The sequence below is a fragment of the Hippopotamus amphibius genome, chromosome 2 (assembly GCF_030028045.1).
Source record: "Hippopotamus amphibius kiboko isolate mHipAmp2 chromosome 2, mHipAmp2.hap2, whole genome shotgun sequence".
Classification (NCBI taxonomy): Eukaryota; Metazoa; Chordata; class Mammalia; order Artiodactyla; family Hippopotamidae; genus Hippopotamus; species Hippopotamus amphibius.
In genome coordinates this window covers 45151220-45173822 of record NC_080187.1, presented here as the reverse complement: position 1 = coordinate 45173822, position 22603 = coordinate 45151220, and the positions used below count along the sequence as shown (strand labels likewise).

At 39.5% G+C, this 22603-nt stretch overlaps 1 protein-coding gene across 2 annotated transcripts in view; it reads left to right on the top strand.

The window, feature by feature from the left end:
• Positions 1 to 22603, top strand: part of PCSK5 (proprotein convertase subtilisin/kexin type 5) — a 453108-nt gene that overhangs the window by 265371 nt on the left and 165134 nt on the right. For both annotated transcript variants that reach the window (XM_057721743.1, XM_057721745.1), the window contains exons 13-15: positions 8766 to 8902; positions 17655 to 17798; positions 21771 to 21873. In XM_057721743.1, the coding sequence (XP_057577726.1) occupies positions 8766 to 8902; positions 17655 to 17798; positions 21771 to 21873 (384 nt within the window). The remainder of the gene's footprint in view (positions 1 to 8765; positions 8903 to 17654; positions 17799 to 21770; positions 21874 to 22603) is intronic.

The window sequence follows — 22603 nt, the reverse complement described above, 5'->3', positions numbered from 1 at the left end:
TTGCATCCAGTCTTTTTTCAAAGTCCTGGATCATCTTCACCATCATTATTCTGAATTCTTTTTCTGGAAGAGTGCCTATCTCTTCTTCATTTAGTTGTTTTTCTGGTGTTTTATCTTGTCCCTTCATCTGGTACAAAGTCTTTTGCCTTTTCATTTTCTGTGTCTTTCTGTGGCTGTGATTTTCAGTTCCACAAGATGAAATACTGCTGATACTGCTTGATTCTGCTGTCTGCCCTCCTGTGGAGGAAGCTGTCTAGGAGGCTCGTGGGTGCTTCCTGATGGGAGGGACTGATGGTGGGTTGAGCTGGGTGGGTAGAGTTCAGTAAAACTTTAATCCAATTTGGTGGGTGGAGTTCAGTGACACTTTAATCTTCTTGTCTGCCAATGGGTGGGGCTGTGTTCCCACCCTGGTGGTTATTTGGCCTGAGGCGACCCAGCACTGGAGCTTACAGGCTCTTTAGTGGAGCTAATGGTGGACTCTGGAAGGGCTGATGCCAATGAGCACTTCTCAGAACCCCTGCTGCCAGTGCCCATCTCCTCAGTGAGACACAGCTGCTCCCCACCTCTGCAGGCAACCCTCCAACACCAGCAGGTAGGTCTGACTCAGTCTCCTATGGGGTCACTGCTCCTTCCCCCTGGGTCCTGGTGAGCACACTTTTTTGTGTGCCCTCCAAGAGTGGAGTCTCTGTTTTCCCCATTCCTTTGGAGGTCCTGCTATCAAATCTCGCTGGCTTTCAAATCTGATTTTCTGGGGATTCTTCCTCCCATTGCTGGACCCCCAGGTTAGGAAGCCTGAGGTAGGGCTCAGAACCCTCAGGATTTCTGCGGTATAACTGTTCTCCAGCTCGTGAGTCACCCACCCAGCATTTATGGGATTTGATTTTAACACAATTGCGCCTCCTACCGTCTCATTGCAGCTTCTCCTTTGTCTCTGGATGTGGGGTGGTATTTTTTGGTGATTTCCAGTGTCTTTCTGTTGATGGTTGTTCAGCAGTTAGTTGTAATTCCAGTGCTCTTGTAAGAGGGAGTGAGCGCACATCCTCCTACTCTGCCATCTTGATTCTCTCCTCTCGTAGACTTTTTAATGATGGCCATTCTGGCTGGTGTGAGATGGTACCTCATTGTAGTTTTGATTTGCATTTCTCTAATAATTAGCTATGTTGAGCATCTTTGCATGTGCCTATTGGCCATCTGTATGTCTTCTTTGGAGAAATGTCTGTTTAAGATCTTCTGCCCATTTTTTGATTGGGTTGTTTATTTTTTGTTGTTGAATTGTATGAGCTGTTTGTATATTTTGGAAATTAAGCCCTTGTTCACATTGTTTGCAAATATTTTCTCCCATCCCATATGTTGTGTTTTCATTTGTTTATGGTTTCTTTTGCTGTGCAAAAGCTTGTAAGTTTGATTAGGTTCCATTTGTTTATTTCTGTTTCTATTTCTATTGCCTTAGGAGACTGACCTAAGAAAACAGTGGTACAATTTATGTCAGAAAATGTTTCACCTATGTTCTCTTCTAGGAGTTTTATGGTATCATGTCTTATGTTTATGTATTTAAGCCATTTTGAGGTTATTTTTGTGTATGGTGAGAAGGTGTATTCTAACTTCACTGATTTACATGCAGCTGTCCAACTTTCCCAACATCACCTGAAGAGACTTTTTTCCCATCACATATTCTTGCCTCTTTTCTCAAAGATTAATGGACTGTAGGCATGTGGGTTTACTTCTGGGCTCTCTGTTCTGTTCCATTGATCTATATGTTTTTGTGCCTATACCACACTGTTTTGATTACTGTAGCTTTGTGGTATTGTCTGAAGTCTGGGAGGGTTATGCCTCCTGCTTTGTTCTTTTTCCTCAGGATTGTGTTGGCAATTCTGGGTCTTTTATGGCTCCATATGAATGTTAGCATTATTTGTTGTAGTTCTGTGAAAAATGTTGGGTAGTTTGACACTGTATTAAACCAGTGATGTATTTAATACAGATATATTAAATCTGCAGATTGCTTTGGGTGGTATGGCCATTTTAACAATACTAATTCTTCCAATCCAAAAGCATGGAATATCTTTACATGTCTTTGAATCATCTTTAATTTCCTTTATTAATGTTTTATAGTTCTCAGCATGTAAGTCTTTCACCTCTTTGGTCAAGTTTATTCCTAAGTATTTTATTTGTGTGTCAGAGATTATTAATGAAGGAAATAAACAGTTCCCCTGTTGGACACTTTCTTTCAAAGAAGTCAAGATTTCTGAGGAAGACCACATAAAGCAAAGAACACTGTGCAGTTAAAAGAGGAATTCTGAAAGGTTTAAAACAGAGTTTTCCTAGTGGGGTCATTTGAGATGAAGAGGTAGAGCTCTGGTGACAGAGTTGTCCCCATTTGACCTCTCCTGTTTCTCCATAAGGTGAGATTCTTCAGAGTGGACTGTGGACAGTGGACTGAGAAGGAAGGATGCTGAGATCCATCTCAGACCCAGAATCCGAGGTTCACTCAGTATCATCTCCCCTTAATGATGCAAAAACTAGACAGGCAGACAAGGAGGATAAACTAGGAAGGAAGCTGAGGGGACAGCAACCCCCCCTCCCTATTACCTTTGTTTCAGTATTGACAAAAATCTGTATCCTAATCTTGGGACTGGAAAATGCTATCCATGACAATAAATTCCCAAAGGAAATAAAAGGACCATGGTCAGCTTTCCAGAAATCCTTATTTTCCTGGACATTTCAATAAGGAGTGTCTTCAGCATGCTTACGCCCTCACCATGGCAATTCCTAGGGAACTGATTTTCCACAAAGTCCCTGAACGCATTGTCTGTGTGGGCCGTCTGGAGCCCCTCAGTGCCTCCCTGTCCTGGCTGCCGGGCACTTGCTGGAACTCCTGTGGAGAACAGCTGTTCCAGGAAGCAGGGTTTACTGGAGCATCTGCAGGTGCTGAGCCCTGGAAGGCACTCAGCAGCGTTCACAGCTAGTCCAACTCGAGCTGCGTGCCCCATTAGCCCAGCAGGCAACCCCCCCACCCCCCACAGGCCAGGCTGATGATTTAGTGGGTGGGAGCCCCGAGAAAACAGAGCCGTCCTGGAATGGACAGTTAGTGCCTTCTCTTCCCTTTGTTTCCTCCTGCCCTCCCACCCTTCCGCTCCCTCTCCTGGCCCGTCCACCCTGCCTAACAAAAAACCAAACTGAATAATCAGCACAAATGCTTTACTTCTGGGGAGACCGTGGGGGATCTGGCATGGGTAGAGGGAATCTAGGTGGGCTTGGGTCCCTTTAAAATAGATATAAGAGCAACTTTAGATGCAAGCCGTTACAGGACCTCATGTTCAAATTCTGCCTGCCTACAAATTTTCCAACAAAAAGCTTGTCCCATCAGATCCTTCCTTCAACTGCATTTGTTAGAATTATGAAAACCTGTTTTTTTTTCTTTCCTCTACATACCTCCCCTTTCCCCAACTCACTGAGTTTTAGATTTAGTTTAGCTATGTTGGCTTTCTGTTCCAAATTTTGGCCTCTGACTGAAAGGTGAAACTTTGCTTCCCTTTCTAAATTTGATTACAGATGAGTATCTCTGCTTCTAATTATGGTCTTAAGTAGAAAGAAGGTACACTATCTCATCTGCACAACCTATAGAGTTCTATAATTAACTGTGTTTAACTGTGGTATTTCTATTTGAATATTTCTGTCACTGCCCAAATGTTCAATGACAGACTATTGACATTTTGTAAAGTGTCATGCTATATAAGTGCATGTGTGACTCGCAAAATTACACTTTTGCTGTGGAAGTTTTACATTGCAGTAAGGCCTCAGCATAAGAAGAACCCTCTTGCTTTATTCAAAAGAAGGTACAGCCTTTGGAGTTAGAGCTGGGATTGTCTTGATTTCACCCATTTTTACGTTCGACTTTGGAAAAGTGATTCATCTAGAAAACAGACGTAGTAGTATCTGCCTCATAGGGTTGTTACAAGTAGTAAATAAGATAACATACAACAAGCTCCTAGCACAGTAAGCACTTATAAGTGCTAGCACTTATTGACACAGCACTTTTCAGAGCACCTGGTGAATGACTATCACACACAGATGGCCAGATTTCTCCCTGAGAGAGGCTGATTCTGAAGGTCTGGGGGAGGTCCATGAATCTGCATTTCTAATAAGCTCCCGGGTGATGCTGAAACTGCCTGTCCACAGATCACACTTTTAAATAGTACCAATTTAAAAGATCACCCAGCTTTTTCAAACACATTCTTCTTATTTTCATGTCATCAAAAGACTTGTGAGCGATATGCTGCTGGGTGCTGTGAAAGTCATTTACAAAGAAGTTTATAATGTAAAACAGATATTCACATAAAAACCATAAAGTATTAAAGAATAAATCTTCAAGATGATTAAGCGCTTACATCATGTACTCACAAGAAGGCACACATTCTGGGGTTGGTAAGTTAGTAAACAGTGCACATGTAAGTTTTTTTTTAAACTCACCTTTTTATGTATTCCAAACCTCTAGAACCAGTACCTCTCTCTCAACCTTTCTTAAAGAAACGATTTAGATTAGGAGAGAGAGAAAAACTTAATAGTGTGTTTTAAATACCCTATTTCAGAAGCAAACTATTTAAAACTTACAAAAACCAAGCATTTAAAGAAAATCAGAAGCTCAGTTACAAGTGAGCCAGATGAGTGCTTTAAGCATGCCATCAGCTTTATGTTAAGTTGTGATGAAGCACTAAAAGAAATAAAAATCAAAAAAGAGAAAACGAAAAGAAAAAAGAAAATTTCCCAAATTATTGGTTTAATGTCTGATTCTGTATTGAAACACAAATACTGTCTGGGTAGTTGTGGATGATTCTGAAATTAAGATCCATTTACAATTTGAGAAATAATTATAACACATAGACTTATAAAAGGTCTTGTTATTTAGTTGCCATCATGTCACAGAAACATGTTGTAGCCTTGACACATTGCTAGACTTTTTCAGTGAAAGGGGGAAAGAAAACTTACAGTAATTATACGAGTTATTTCCTGAGTTAATTCCTCAAAAGGATGTACGGGCATTTAATGGCAGTCCTTTCTATCAGGCTTCATCCGAAGTAATTTACTTGAAAAGCGCTCGCAGGGATACGGCGGTGGGGCACCATTTTAATAACTGGGTACATAATTTGTGCCACTGCATGCCTGTATCATTTCATGGAGCACGTGACTATGAAGTCAAGTTGATGGAACAGGGTGTCACTGCAATAGGAGATGCAGACACGGGCATGGAGTGAATCTACTCCAGCTTTCAGCACACTGGCCTTGCTTTATTGACGTTTGATCCACACTAATGATGTTGGCATGTCTGTTTCCTCACTGTTGGCACAGCACAGATGTTCAGAGGGGGCATTGGACTTTTTAGTTGGTAAATAAGACCACACAATTAGAATCTCTTTAGCGATGTCCAGTGGTTTGACACTTGGTTTGAGCAAGTATGTTCTTTGCAACACAAATCTCACATCTACTCCCTGCGTTACCTTTTGTTACATGCAGATGACGCAGGGTTTTTAAATAGCACAGTACTAAAAATAGGGAATAGTTTTAAGTACTGAATCAGAAGAAAAATAAAAGGGTGGGATTAGAAAAGTCAATGCCGAGCTAGTTGAAACAACAACAACAGTGTCTGTTTCTCTCCCCATCAACTCTTTTAGCAAAATGCAGTGATCATGTTTGGCTGCATTTTAATTCCTCTCCTCAACTTTTATGTCCACATGAAATTAATGAGCATTCCAGCTCTGCATAAAAGTGAAGAGACTGGGGTGGGAACCACTTAGCCAGATGGACAAAGCCCGTTTATATTCGGCCTTTGAAACACTTATTTGAATGGTGATTATGGATAGTTTTTCTGGGTACCTAGTTTATATTTAATTTTCATTCCAAATGTGATTTTAAAAGGATTGATAGCAATGGAATGATTTTCAAAGGTGGAGAGCAAAGGGTGTAAGGGAAGAAACATAGGGTCTGCTAATCCAGCACTCGAATAACTGACCCGTGAGTGATTAAAAGTTGGCTGAGGTTGTGGAAACAAGACTGCCCCTCATGTGATGGCAGCCTCAAGTCTCCTTTGTAGTTTTTGGACATGAGGCAGTGGGCCAAATGTTCTGTCTAAACTGTTTGGGAATTGCTTTTAAGTTCGGCACTCTTGGAAAGGTATTACGTGACAAGTTGTTTCAGTGGCCTCAAATGGCACAACAGCCTCAACGAGTTAGAACCTAAATTAGAACTGTGGGCTAAGAAGTAGTTCTAGACCAACTTTCTGCCTCCATCCATTTCTATGTCAACATATTTGCTTCAGTAACATCTCTCTGGCAGGAAAGGCCATTGGAAAAGGTTCCTCCTTCTCTACCTCTGTGTCTCCTTTTCACCCAACACACACTTTCTGGGTTTTACATGAAGGACTCAAGTATGTCAGTCAATTGTATAATGCCCCAGCAGTTTCTTCCGGGCCAAGTCCAGTTTCAAGCCATAAACGTGTGAAACAAGCCCTATGGTGGTAGTGCATGGATTGTAGGGTCTCCTGGATGTACATACCATCCATAATCCATCGAAGATCATTGCAGTGGGAAGACATTCATGAAGGAGCCACTGTTTCTGTCTGTGTTATCATGAGGGAAAGCTGTCAGATCCGATACGGTCTTGTTGAAATGCCTCACCCCTCTGTTCAGCGGTAACCTTTTACAGACAGTAGACGGATATTCTAAAAGAAGAAAAAGCCCTCCCTGTCCATAGAAGGTTTGAAAACCACTGCCTCCCATTAACCCCATTATGGAGATTAACAAAACATATTTGAATATTCCAAAGATCTGCAGCGTTCTCCTGTAAAGAGATCTGTTCAACTTGAACTCAGCCTTTTCTCAATTTTCTGACCATGGGACACTTTGAGAATGCTGCTAAATACTTTTTTTTTTTTCCTTCTTTCAAGAGCTCAGGAACATGTAACAGGTGATTTTCCTGTTTATTGCTTTTCTCCAGGGAACGATGCCGAGTGTTGGCCGTTTCCTTAACAGTCCCTAGTTACACCACCCAACCCTCCAGCTTTAGAATCCAGCTGGCATTTTAGAGGGAGCCTCACACACATTGATAGACCACTGTAAAAAAAAAAAATCAGAATTGTAATGCATTAAGTTATAGTGAGGTTAAGCTGGTTACTTTTGGTTTTAGAAGGGTGCATTTTCTCCCAATGGGAAGATCCACATAGAAGTTCAAATTATAACCACCGGTTTCCTTGGTGAATGTGAAATTAAAGCAAGGAGAGTTGATTGTATGTCTTAAATAGCTATCAGCATCCAGTTGTCATGACCTTTAGTTGTCTGCACTGAAGGACAGATACGTCCCAGTAACTGGACGTATCGCTCCTAAGAAAATGCTGGAGATACTTTTCCCTCTCTATTTGCCCCAACAAAAATGATAGATGCACATGATTTTTTAAAGTATTTAAAATTTTTTTTTCTCTTGCCCTATCTTTCATTTTCTACTTTCTAGGTCCCAACTCTATAGAAATCTTTTGGATATTTCTTCAGATACTCAAATCTACATTACATGCCTATATAAATGATATGCCCGTTTCTTCATATTCTAGTTTTACACATATCTATTTTATACATATCTATTGACATCTCTTTATTCGTGATGAGGATTCTGTTTATTTTCCTCTATGTTTTATATCTCAGGATTACTTCACAGAAAGCAGAAGTAATTCTAGCTGTTTCAAGCAGAAAGAGATTTTATATAGGGAATTAGGAACTTAGAAAATTATTGGAAGGGCTGGAAGCATAGAATCTAGGCTGCAGTCCCAGACATGACTCCCTGAACTGCATGAGATTAACAGGCATGATCTTTTCATTGAGGTGTAATTTACATACGATTCACTTTTTAATGTGAACAATTTAATGTTTTGACAAATATATATAGTTGCATAACCATACATTTTCAAGATATAAAACAGTTTCCTTCACTCCCAAAACTTCCACCATGCCCCTGCCCCCTCCCTCCTAGCCCCTGGCAACCACTGATCTGTTTCTGTTTAAGCAGCATTTTCTAGAATGTCATATATATAAATTGAATCAGTGCATAATCTTTTGTGTCTGACTTCTTCCACTTAGCTTAATGCCTTTGAAATTCACTCCTGTTGTTGCAGTTACTAGTAGTTCAACAGTTTTTATTACTAGGTAGTATTTTGTTGTATAAAGATACCATAATTTGTTTAGCCATTCACCAGTTGATGGACAGCTGAATTGCTAACAGTTTCTGATCATTATGAACGAAGCTGCTGTGAAGCTTCATGTGGAGTCCTTTGTGTGGACATATGTATTCATTTCTCTTGGGTAAATATCTTGGTGGGGGGGCGGCGCTTGCTTAGTCATATGGTAAGAATTGTCAAACTACTGTTAAGAGCACCTACACCACTCTGCATTTCCATCAGCAGTGTAAGAGAGCTTCAGTTGCTCCACATCTTCAACTCTTGGTACTACTGGGCTTGTGGGTAGAGTCTTAGCCTAGGTTCCCTGATACCCATCATTATCCCTCCCAGATTTGTTACTGCACAGCCAGCCACATGCCTGTTTCTCTCTGGTAGAACACTGATATATATATTTGGATCTGCTAATCAGTGATGCTCAGGATGAAGACAACCTCCAGTGTTGAGCTGAACATGCTGATGGATACAGAGAGATCACTGATCATGGTCTGGACTTGACCCTCATGAGATTTTAAATAACATACAGAAACAACGTCTCATGGTTCTCTCTCAGGCTTTTTGATCATTCCATGGAAGGATTTAAAAATTGGGAGTTCATGACCATTCACTGCTGGGGAGAACGAGCTGCTGGTGACTGGATCCTGGAAGTTTATGATACTCCCTCTCAGCTGAGGAACTTCAAGACTCCAGGTGAGCACTCCCTTTCTATAATTTGATTTATTGTTCAAGAAAATGATGGAGTATATTCTGGCCAGGGAATATGTTTCACATTCATATATCAATTTTATCCTCTATCGTGTGATTCTGTGCTTTGAGTTGTCTTCCTGTACTCCAATTCTCAAGATTACCATTAGAAAAGTTGTAATTTAAGGATAAGAATTCAAGAATAAATATTTACATATAAGTGCAAGATAAAACATGACAGCTATTGAGAGAAATCTAAGAATATATGGTCCATATCTCTAACCCACTTCCCTTACTTTCTTTGTCAAGAAACAAGCCAGCCTTGTCCATCTACAGTGGGTTAAATTGCATGGTCATAAGAGAAGACAGTTTTCCTTGACTATCTTTTTTTCTTTTTTTTTCTTCTCTTTTTTTTTTGGCTGCGTTGGGTCTTAGTTGTGGCATGAGGGATCATCGTTGAGGCATACAGGATCTTTCATTGCGGCTTGTGGGTTTTCTCTTCTCTAGTTGTGGCACGCAGGCTTCAGGGCGTGTGGGCTCTGTAGTCTGCGGCACACAGGCTCTCTAGTTGAGGCACTTGAGCTCAGTAGTTGTGGCATGCGGGCTTAGTTGCCCCGTGGCATGTGAGATCTTAGTTCCCCGAGCAGGGATAGGACCTGTGTTCCCTGAATTGCAAGGTGAATTCTTTACTGCTGGACCACCAGGGAAGTCCCCTTGACTATCTTTTTTTCTGAGTTTACTTTAAATTTAATTTTCATGCAGATAAGACATTGAGCTTGGCCTATGCTAACTAAACTGGTTACCATTAAAGAGAATGTATGATAGGATTCTGCCCTGCATGAGCCCAAGAGCTAAGTAAAGAGAAAACATTCCTGATATGTAAAACGTGGAAATGAATGATGTTAACAGAATTCTTTTCAGGTGGTCTCAGACTCTGTTGCCGCACGTGGCCTATTTCCCTCTTCTTTCTTACATGTGAAGCTTGTTTGTAACATAAAATAAGGAAAAGTACAAATGCAGCATGAGATGGGGGACTGAACGATTTTTTGCAGCAGGCTGTGTTGCCTGTGATGGAGCCCTAAGTGGTACTTGGCTCAGTAACAAATGATCTGTTTGATAACTACACCAGCTTCCTGCCCAGCTGTGGACACATCTTCCATCATCTAATAAGTTCATGCTTCTCAATGCTCTGTCTAGTCCACCTGCAGAAGGACCAGACTTGAGGGCAATTTTAGGACTGACATCCAATTCTAAGTCCTCTCCTGATTACAGAATAAATTAACCCAAATGTTCTGTAACTAATTGTAAGGGTATGTGTCATTTGGATACTGTGGGTTGCATCAGGCAGAAGAAGCAAACAGCAGGATGCAGGAGTGACGTGTGCATTTGCCACTCTTTTGCCCACCAGTCAGGGAAAGTTACTCGTTCTGAGAGATCCATTTTTTAAAATTAATTTATTTGGTTGCACTGGGTCTCAGTTGCAGCAGGTGGGCTCCTTTGTTGCAGCAGGTGGGCTCCTTAGCTGCAGCTCTCAGGCTCCTTAGTTGTGGCATGTGAACTTAGTTGTGGCATACACGTGGGATCTAGTTCCCTGACCAGGGATCAGACCCAGGCCCCTGCTCTGGGAGCTTGGAATCTCAACCACTGCGCCACCAGGGAGGTCCCCTGAGAGATCCAGTTTTGAGCACACAGTTTAGCCATCTCTTTTCCCTTATTCTGTGATGTGTTGCCACCGTGGTCCCATACTCGGGGAAATCAAAACCAGCATGGTGGCAATGTCACAGTGAATCAGGATAAAAGTTTGTGAAAGAGTATCTAGGTCCAGCTCTCCTCCAGCGTGCACCATGGATATAATGGTTGCCAAGGTTTTATTCAGAAATCAGATATTTGTCAACAAGGCAGAGTTGATAGAAAACATTCAAATAAACTAGGCCCAGGTTTGTAGACAACTTTCACTTATTCATAATCTAGTTAGTTCCTAGGACCTTCCTCTCTCCCTCCCTCTTCTTTTTAGGCCATGCTCATCGCTCATGCCATGGAGATGCACTGTGTCATGGCGCTCAGGGGCAATGGCAGGCATGGTGACTGCCCTGGGCTGCCCTGACCAACGGGCAGCTCCCAGCAGATCCATCAGCAGGTGTCACTACAGGGCTCTCACATCTCAAGAGATCCCAGAGAAAGAAAGTGTCCAAATGTGGCAGTTGTGTACCAATAGGGGTGCAGCCTTCGGTAGAGACATTAAGTGGTGCATTGTCAGTGATAAAATGCTCCTCTCCACAAGCACTGACTGCCCCTAGGAGCATACAAATTGTAGATCTTGGGTTTGCATGCAAGGGTGAGAGGCTACAAATATAAATCTCTCTGCCCTCAGGAGTTCAGAGTCTAACCAGAGTTTGCTGTGATTATCTGTGTTAAAAGCTCTCTGCAGAAACCCAGATCATGTAGAGTTATCTATTTCATATCATTGGCTTCTCCTTATACCATTTAAGTGTTTGCATTTAACCCCAGTCACCTCCAGTCATCTTAGAGATGTTCTTTTGTGCCAGAAGAGAGATAACCCTAATGCTATACAGCTTGTGGTCAGGAGGCTTCAACAGAAACACGTGGTCTTCGGGTATCCTTTCTTCAACCAACCTTTCAGTTCAGGATTAGACACAACTTTGAAAAGGGACTTTCACTTTTCTCTGTGCATTTGTGTGTTTCTGTCATTGTTCCTATGGTATACAGTCCTCTAGTTAACGAGGGATTTCTTTAGTAAGCTACTAGAAATTCAGTTGGAGATGTAGACTCTTCTAGCCTAATTAAATGGTAGAATCATTCCCAAGTATAGAGGTTCCTGGCTCTAAACTGGGTTTTACATTTGTATATTATTTCTTCCTATTTATTATTAAAATACATACTAAGGATTTTGGGAGGGTTTTTTTGTGGTTGTTTTTGTTTCATTGCATATTAAATCTATCTTGGGTTTTCTATCTTGGGTAGATTACATTTAAGTGTGAGCAAGCAGAATGGATTTTTTCTCATTCTGCATTTACACTGCTATTGTTCACAAGATGTTGCAGTACCCACTGCAAAATCTCCCATAGAATTTAGCAAATGGAAAAAGTGGTAGAGGAGGGAAAAATTGACGGCCCAAATATGGCAGCATTTGATGTGAATTGTGGCAGAGATCCTAAGGAAATAAAATTACATAATAAGTGAAAAATAAAGAGATAAATTGCCCAGCAAGGATATTCCCAGCGGGCTTATGATGTACTTCAGAAATGTCACCAAAGGAAATAATCAGTTATGAGTCAGCACTCTTTAAACATTTACAAAGGTAAACTATTAGATAAAATAATCTTAAGTTAAATGGACCAGGTTTTAGAGAGACTGACAGATTGGGTTTCCCATAGTGTCCTTGTATTATGTGCTCCATTTGTGCACTTGAAAGATGTCATAAGGAAAATAGGTTCTCTTTTGCATAGCTACCTAAAGGCAGTCAGATAGGTCATTAATTTCAGGTAATCATTCATTTCTTGACACTACTTAATGTCTACCACTTGAAATTCTGAGACTGAACAGCACCCTAATTATGAATAGCATAGTCATTAACAAGTGAGTCCAAAGAAAACCTGGCAGAGGGCAAACCAAATATAAACCAGTGTGCTGGCCCAATGCAAATGTCAGAAAACAATGAATGTGGCCCAGAATATGTTCTTTTATTTTTTTTTTCCAAAGGATATGTTCATTTTTAAACTTCAAGTTCCTAGACTCCTAGAAATGACCAGGAAGGCAGAATTATATAATAGTTTAAGAATGCAAGATTTGGATACAGAATTCTTTTTAATTGAAGGATAATTGACATATTAGTTTCAGGTGTACAACTGTGTAATTTGATATTTGTATATACTGTGAAATGATCACCACAATGTCTAGTTAACATCCATCCCCTTACATAGCTACAAAACTTTTTTTCTTGTGATGAGAACTTTTAAGATATACTGTTTTAACAACTTTGAAATATACAGTACACTACTATTAACTATACTCACCGTGCTGCACATTACATCCCCAGGACTCATATATTTTTTAACTGGACGTTTGTACTTTTTGACCCCCTTCACTTATTTCACCCACCCCTACCTACCCCTGCCTCTGGCAACCACCAATCTGTTCTGTGTATCTATGAGTTCAGTCTTTTACTTTTTCTATTTTTTTTCAAAACTCCACATATAAGTGAGATCATACAGTATTTGTCTTTTTCTGTCTGACTTACATCACTTAGCAAGGTCCATCCATGTTTTCACACATGGCAAGATTCCCCTTTTTTATGGCCAAATAATGTTTTATATGTGTGTGTGTGTGTGTGTGTGTACACATATATATACACATATATTTTCTCTCTCCATCCATCAGTGGACTTTTGGGTTGCTTCCTTGTTTTGGCTATCGTAAATAATGCTGCAATGAACATGTGGGTACATATAACTTTAAGAGTTAGTGTTTTTCTTTTTTTCTTTTTTTTCAGATAGATACCTAGAAGTAGAATTGCTGGATCATATGGTAGTTCTATTTTTAATGTTTTGAGGAAACTCCATAATGTTTTCCAGAGTGGCTTTACCAATTTACATTCCCACCAACAGTGTAGGAGGGTTCCCTTTTCTCCATACCCTCTCCAGAATTTATTATTTGTAGCTTTTTAATGATGGCCATTCTGACTGGTGTGAGGTGACACCTCCCTGTAGTTTTGATTTGCATTTCTCTGATAGTGATGTTGAACATCTTTTCATGTTGGCCAACTATATATTCTTTTGAAAAATGTTTATTTAGATCTCTGCCCATGTTTTAATCAGATTGTTTTTCTGCTATTGAGTTGTATGACATCTTTATATATTTTTGATATTAACCCCTTATCAGATATATGATTTGCAAGTAGTTTCAATAGGTTACCTTTTCATTTAGTTAATGGTTTCCTTTGCTGTGCAGAAGCTCTATAGTTTGATGTAGTCCCACTTATTTATTTTTGCATTTGTTTCCTTTGCTTTTGTTGTCAAATACAAAAAATCATCCCCAAGATCAGTGTCAAGGAGCTTACCACCTAGGTTTTCTTGTAGAAGTTTTATGGTTTCAGGTATTACATTCAAGTCTTTAAGCCAGTACAAGTTAGTTTTTGTGCACAGTGTTAGATAGTGGTCCAGTTTTTCTAACACCACTTATTGAAGACTGCCTTTTCCCCATCGTATATTCTTGGCTTCTTTGTCATAAATTAATTGACCATATGTGTGTAGGTTTATTTCTGGGTTCTCTTTTCTGTTCCATTGATCTATGTGTCTGTTTTATACTGTCAATATTATACTGTTTTGATTATTATAGCTTTGTAATATAATTTGGAATGAGGAAGCAATATGCCTCTAGCTTTGTTGTTCTTTCTCGAGATTGCTTTGGCTATTTGGGGTGTTTTGTGAGTCCATAGAAACTTTAAGATTGTTCTATTTCTGTGAAAAATGCCTTTGGAATTTTCATAGGGATTATATTGAATCTGTAGATTGCTTTGGATAGTATGGACATTGTTGCAATATTCTTCTAATTTATGAGCATGGACTATCTTTCCATTTATTTGTGTCTTCAATTTATTTCATCAATTTCTTATAGTTTTCAGTGCACAGATCCCTCACTTTCTTGGTTTTTTTATTCCTAGGTATTTTATTCTTTTGGTGCAACTGTAAATAGGATTGTTTTCTTAATTTCTCTGATAGTTCATCATTAGTATAAAGAAATGCAACAGATTTTTGTATATTGGTTTTGTATCTTGAAACTTTTCTGAATTTGTTGCTTAGGTCTAAGTTTTTGGTGAAATCTTTAGGGCTTTCTATATATAATATGTCATCCTGCAAATAGTAACAGTTTTACTTCTTCCTAATTTGGATGCCTTTTATTTCTTTTTCTTGCCTACTTCCTTGTTCCTGATTTATTATGTTGATGTATGTTCCCTCTATCCCCACTTTGTTGAGAGTCTTTATCATAAATGGATGTTGGATTTTGCCAGTGCTTTCTTGCATCTATTGAAATAATTTTTATCCTTCATTTTGTTACTATGGCAAATCACACTGATTGATCTGCAGATGTTGAAACATTCTTTCATCCCTGCAATAAATCCCATTTAATCATGATGTATGATCCCTTTAATGTATTGTTGTATTCAGTTTGCTAATATTTTATTGAGGATTTTTGCATCTATGTTTATCAGGGATTTTCTTTTCTTGTGGCATCTTTGTCTGGTTTTGATATCAGGGTAATAATGGCCTTATAAAATGAGTTTGGAACTTCCTTCTTATTGTATCTTTTGGAAGAGTTTGAGAAGGATTAGAATTAATTCTTCTTTAACTGGTAGAATTCATCAGTGAAGGTGTCTAATCCTGGACATTGCCTTGTTGGAAAGTTTTTGATTATTGATTCAATCTCCTTATAGTAATTGGACTGTTCAGATTTTCAATTTCTTCATGATTCAGTCTTGGTAGAGTGTATGTTTCTAGGCATTTACCCATTTCTTGTAGGTCCTCCAATTTGTTGGGTATACTTGCTGACAGTAGTCTTTTATGATCCTTTGTCATTCTGTGGTATCAGTTAAAATATCTCCTCTTTCTTTTCTGATTTTGAGTCTTCTCTCTCTTCTTCTTAGTGAGGCTACCTAAAGGTGTGTCAATTTTGTTCACAGTCCTAAGGGACCCATGAGCTTAAGCCCCACTGGCCACCACAGCCATCAACCTAGAGGTGTCCCTGGGTGCTAGCTGAGGATACAAGCTCCTTTCATGTTGGTATCAGCAAGCTGGAGCAGGCCAAGGGAGAACACACAGATGGCTCCCACGAGCCTCCATCTTTGGACAGTATTCAGTAGGCCCTGATCTATGTTAAATTAGATGCCTGCCTCTCAGCCAGTGCTTTAAAATAAGCAAATAAGCCTTTTCCACAGAAAGTCTGGGTGCTTTTCAGTAGACTGCTTCTGCACAGCACCCTGGAGAGTTCATGCAAGTGAGCTCTTTAAGAACTACTCAGTTCACTACAGTCTTGTGAGTCTTGTGGACTCAAGCCCCGCTGGCTTTCAAAGCTACATGGTTTGAGGCTTCATCTCTCAGGTGCGCAGGTCTTAAAAGCTGTGGTACCTGATGTGGGGTTCAAACCTTTCACTCCTCGGGGAGGAGCTGGGGGGTTTTGAGCCCCGTCTCAGTTGTTGGTTGTAGCACCAGGGGGTGGGGTTATGGCAAGATGTGTCTAGGCCTCCTTACCCAGTTTGATTTGGGGTTTTCTTGTTTGCCTGATACATAGGAGCCACTCGGTTAGTTTGGGTTTTTTTTTCCAGAGGAAATTGTCCCGTATGTGGCTATAGATTCAGCGAGTTTATGGGAAGCAGTGAGTTCAGGATCTTCCTATATTACCATCTTAAGTCAGAACCCCCAAATGGATTTTACTATCAGTCTGTCCTCTTACTGCCCTTGGGAAAGTTATCAACCTCTGTGCCTCCATTTCCTCATCTATATATTGGGAATACAAGTACCTATTTCCCAGTTGTTGTGGCTATGGCATGAAATAAAACTTACTTAGCATATAGTAAACATAAAAAATAAGCACCAATTTGATGATGATTATAGATGCTAATAGATGAATAAGCAGACACCTGAAGTTCACCACTCTCTGGGCTGTGACAGAGACCAACCCTAACCTTGCCTGGATTCTCTGTATTAGGCCAAGGTGAGGAGGGGATCTAAGGTGGGGGGTGCGGTTTCCTTCCTTCCTGACAGCATATTTCCATGTTTTTAATGGTTTAGTCTTAATCACTTTTACTTAATTTGGTTCCTTTTTTTATATGAATCTTAAGCTTAATGGCCAGGAGACAGTTGTTTTCTGTTTGTTTACTACTTGCATTAAAGACTTTAGTTTTATAAAGCTAAGAAATAAACAAATAAATAAGGACTAAACTAAAGCAAACGTTCCTTGAGAGCCTGCCATCCAAAGGAGGTAAAACACTTCCCTCATGTCTCCAGGCACCCTTGACCAGAAAATGCTCTATAACAGCACTGCCTAGTAGAACATTCTGCCAGTGGTGGAAGTGTTTCCTATATCTGTGCTGTTCATCGTAGAGGGCACTAGCCACATATGGCTACTGAGCACTTGAAATGTGGTCTGACTGAGGAACTGATGTTTCCAATTTTAGTTAATTTAAATGGAAATAGCCAAATGGATCTAGTGGCTATCATTGGACAGCACAGGACTACAGGATAATATAGTGATGTATTCTTAAGATTGAATGACTGATTCAGGAATCAGGTGGAACGAAGTCGTTGTTTTCATCTTTTTTTGATAAACAAGTCAGATAATGCCAACACATTTTTAAAATTTGTATAAGACCTTCATACCTAGAAAAAGAAAGCCTTCTGTAAAATTCTGGGATTCTCTTAAATATCCATAATTTGAAACTTAGCCCTTGATCCAGCAATCTGAGATGTGTTTCTCACAAACACACACACACAAAAGGCTGATTAAATTAAGGTGTATCCTGCAGTTGGTACTCAGTAAATACATGGTATGTGAATTATTAAATAATTAACTCTGCAAGCAGTGGAAAATGCATGTTTAGCTCTGTCTGATACAGTGATTCCTATGAATTTGTTTCCCACAATTCTTCTACTCTTGCTTTTTCCTCGGTGAGAAGTTGTTAAAGAAATTATAACGCTAAAGAGGGAATGTTTGGTCATGATATGCTTTCATTATTGCTTCCCAAGGTAAATTGAAAGAATGGTCTTTGGTCCTCTATGGCACCTCCGTGCAGCCATACTCACCCACCAATGAGTTTCCTAAAGTGGAACGTGTCCGGTATAGCCGAGTCGAAGACCCCACTGATGACTATGGGACCGAGGATTATGCAGGTGAGTGGCTTCCAGTGGGGGCACGGGCTAAGGAAGGAAAGCTCATGCACCGTCCCCCAAAGAGATGAAACATATCAGAACATGAGAAGTTTATTCCCTCTGCCTTTCTATCCCTTAAATATTTGTATGTGTATGTTCATGTATTCAAGTATTCATTTTTTTTCTTCAAAGCTAAAATCACACTGTATATAGAACATTCACATCCTTTTTCTCCATTAAAGGAATTATTAAGAGCATATTTTCCTGTTGTCAAATATCCTTAGAACACATATTTAAAAGGCAGCATAACAGTCCATCCTATGACTGTACTGTAATATATTTAATCCATAATCTGGAATGTGTAGTTTGCTTAGAGCTTTACACTATTTTAAATAAGGTTTCAATGAATAGCATTATCAGCTTTTGACTATATCTCTGACTATTTCTTTAGAATAGAGTTCTAAGAATTACTGCATCAAAGGGAATCATCAGTTTTAGAGCTTGGATGTGGTTTGTCATGCTTCTTTCCAGACAAGACATACCAGTCTGCACCGTGACCACTGCGAGTGCTGACTATACTCATTCCTGCCAGCGCTGAGTGCGAAGAAAAAAGTAAAAAAAGAAAGAAAAGAACATGTTGAAATTTTTATAGCTTTGATTGCTAGTTAATCTCAACATTTTTTTCCTTGCTAGTTCTCCGAATTAAATGTCCTCTACTCACTTTTATTCAAAGTGGCAGCAGTTTTCTTATTTATAAAAACCTCTTTGTATGTTATTAATTCTCACCTTGTCTCATATTTGCTGAAAACCTTTCCTCTGTTATCACTTGCTTCTGAAATGTAGTTTTTGTTTTGAGAGGAAAAGAAAATTGGAGGGCAGAGTTTATAGTTTCAGATAACATTTGTAATTTTCTTACAAAATGTTTAAAATCAGCTAAATATTCACAGGCATATTTTTTTTATAATCTTTGATTTTTACATTTGACCATTAATTCATCTAGAACTTACTTTGATTTTTAATATATATTGTGACGTTCTGTCTGTATTTTCCAAACAGACTGACATCAATGACTGAGTTGCCATCCTTTCTTTTATTAATTTAGGATATTTGCTTTATAACAGTATGGTAAGTTCTTATAGCAGGGTCTCTTCTGGTACCACCTTTTCTGACTTATCAACGTAAATTAATTCTTCATCCAGTAACACCCATACTACGTCTTAATATCTGTTGGACATCTACTTCTTGTTCTCGTAGCAATTCTTAAGTCCCCCTTTAATCTCACTGAAATTTAGTTTGAATTTACATGTAACCTCATGGGAAGAAATGTCTTTCCATCCAAAACATAGACCATGCCCCATTTTACTGAAATCTTTTAATTTTATGTAGTGTTATTCTTGTTACTGTTATTTCTAAGTATTTTGAGTCCTGTTGCTACTGTAGTGGAAAATATTCCATATTGTCTAACTATTATATGCTGGTATCAGGGATATCTATTGGCTATTGTGTGTTTATCTTACATCTGGCCATTTTGCTTAACTTTATTAATTTGTATGTTCTAGAGTTGATTTTCTGGGGCAGTTAGGTACTGTAGCTATATCATCTGCAAAGCATTTTTTCTGATTATTGCCTTGTTGCATTGGCTACCACTTCCAGTAGCATTAATCCTTCTGGGATATAACACTTAATGAACAAAGCTTCTCCTAATGAAGAACTGTTTGTAAGTAGCAGTTTAACATACCTTTAGACAGGAACTTTTTTTTCTTTTCCTGCAGCTCAGCTCTCTGAGATTCTTTTTCACTAATCACTTTAAAAGAGTATTTTTAACATGCATTTGGTTCCTTTTATTCTCAACAGGTAATATCCCATTGTCAATAATAAGTTTAAAGAATTCAGACCAGTTGAGCTAACCAGAGCTAGATTGTGTTCGGTTTTTGTCTTATTTTGCTTTGCGCTTATAACATTACTGTTCATGTTATAACCAGCAAACCATTGTCTCTTCTCTGATGGGAGCAAATATATCTAAAAACATAAATGGATCATAATATTACTATGTGCCTTCTGGTTTGTTTCCAATTCAAATTTTGGTAATGTTAAAATTCTGAACAGTTAGATATCTTTGTGGTTTTTCTCACCACATCCCCAAAATGTCCACATTGGCACTTGGGAGAGAACAAAGACAATTATTTCATTATTACCCAGCAACGTAAAATGCTAAACTCCATCTGGGACAGTTTAAGATTATGAAAGAAACAGCACAGCATGTGAATTTGCCATACACAGTCCTTTGGCATATATCAAGAATAAATGGTTTGGGTTTGTTTTTTTTTTTTAATTGTAGAAATCATCTGGTGAAAATTTAGGGCCACCCATGATTCCTTTTCTTTGGAGCTGTGATTTTCACCTTCATTAAGAAGTCAGCCTGGCTAAAGGCACAGATGGCATTATCATAACCAGATCCCTGTACTGTTTCATCGAATTCCAGGGACTGTGGGACCCACAGCTGGCTGAACTTCAACCTTTACACAGTAGAGACGCCTACTCCTTGTGTACCACAGCAGTCAGCTAAAATGTTCGAAGTTGCACTAACTGTGGAATTTAATTTCAAGATCAGTTTTAGGGCTTCTGGGAAAATAGAGATAAACAGTGCTGTCGAATGACACTTACGATTAATCAGAAATATACTTCAAGTTTGCAGCAATCCAAAGGTTATGATTTACTTCCCCTAAGTAGGAGACCTGGACTAAGAAGCAGGACCTGTGTTGATCCCAACTCTCTTAGCCGTGTGATACTGGGCAAGCCACTGTAACTCTTGGAAAATCATTTTTACCTGTAAAATAAGGGTGTTTGACTATTAGATTTTTCTCTAAGTTATTCCTCCCCACTTCTACCATTTTATGTTTCGATTAGTAACTGCAGAACATAGTCCTACAATGACTAAAGAAGACCAAGTTTCAACAAAAGTCCTTTTGATTAAAATAAGTATAGCCCAAGATATTTCTGGTACCCTTAACTTACTTCTTGTGCATTTCATGCACCATGTTTATTGTTAGTTAAAAATCATATGAATTTTCAATGGGCAAGAGCTTGAAGATTATAAGACTAAATGTCTCAAAATATGGAAAACAAGAAAAAAGGAGAGTTAGTCGAGCAAGCAAAATATCTATAACTAGCCCATGTCATTAGAAAACTTTTCATCAATCACAAAATAGCTCCATCTTTCTGGCATTTATTTTTTCTGCCTGTGCGTTCTTTCTAGCTCTTTACCAAAGAATACACAGCAAGAGAGATTAGGAACCTTCATCCCAGGTCTGGCTCTTTAAGCTTGCTTGCATCTTTAAAATTTATGCGTAGTTTGCTTTTGTTGAGTTGCCCATTGGCCTATGGGTAGGATGCAATTTTAAATCTAAAATCTGTGTCTGAAGTACCTGCTTTGTAATCCAAGACGAGATGCTGGTAAAATTGTGCCAGATGCTATAGTGACATTTCTTGCTGGCTCCAGTATCTCCGAGGTACTCAGTGGCTTTAATGACCTTGGATGAGAGAGGCAATCTGGTCAGGGCATTGAATAATAACCTTTTTTTCTTTTCTGTCAACAGTTTAAATTCTGATTTTTCTACCCAACATTTTTATCATTATGCATATTTAATTGCAATCAGTTTTCTCTAGTTGCTGCAGTGGCATTGTTCTTTTGAATTCTGAATTTTCATCTCCCACAAGGCAACCATATGTGTGCTTTGTAGACCAGGCCCTGACTAGGATTTACATACTTGATACTTAGGTAATTGAGATTTTCCCCCAAAAAGTCAAGAGTTCATCTCCAGGCTTACAGTCACGTTGAACATTATTCTATCTCATTGCATTAGAAACTCTTAAAGAAAATCTCACTGCATGGGGGGGGGGGGGGGGGGGGAGCCTGTTTATCCCAAATTCAAGGTAAAGCTTACCTGCTTTAAAATCATTTTTTCCAAGTGTTGTTCTAATTTCGTTTGGAAGGTCCCTGTGACCCTGAGTGCAGTGAGGTGGGCTGTGATGGGCCAGGACCAGACCACTGCAATGACTGTTTGCACTATTACTACAAGCTGAAAAACAACACCAGGTAAGAGAGAGGGCACCTCAGATCCCCTGAAGCATGCCCCCTGGTGTTCCTGGGAGCTCACCACATGCAGTGTGTTCCATGGTCTCCCACCAGGACCAAAGTCCAGAAAAGATGCTGCTGCATAAACCCCCCCCCTCCCCCACCACCTCATTGCATCATTCAGTATGGTGAAACTGATACTGAATTACAAAACACCAAATGGACCTGTAGGCTAGGAAACTGAAGACGTCTTTTCTCACATTTCAAAGTATGATGGGGGGGGACTGGCTATGCACATGCCTGGTCTTCCCCTCTAGAGCTTTCCATCCTGTTGATGTTTGATGCCACAGCTGCATTTGCCCTTCATAAAATGCCAGTACCCAAGCCAGATGGATGCTTTCCCAAATCCCCCAAAGTGTAAGCCCTCAATATGGTAAAGCTGCTGGTCCCTGCACGTTCTCACTACTCTGCTCTAGATACTGAGGTGGACCTGCTTGGACCCTGTGCTTCTGACTCGAGCGGATAGGTATCCACAGGGAGGACTGTGGAACAGTGACTGCCCATCAGAGGTCATGCTGTTCCAGGCGTGTCTCTCACATCTCTACCACCTCTCTCTCCTCCTTCAGGAGGAAACTCACTATGGGAGCCCACTTGCAGTGCATCCACATGCCAGTCTCCCAGGCGTGGTCCTGTTCCTGTCACATCCATGCTGGAATTTCAATTCCTTAAAGGGAATATAAAATTAAAATTA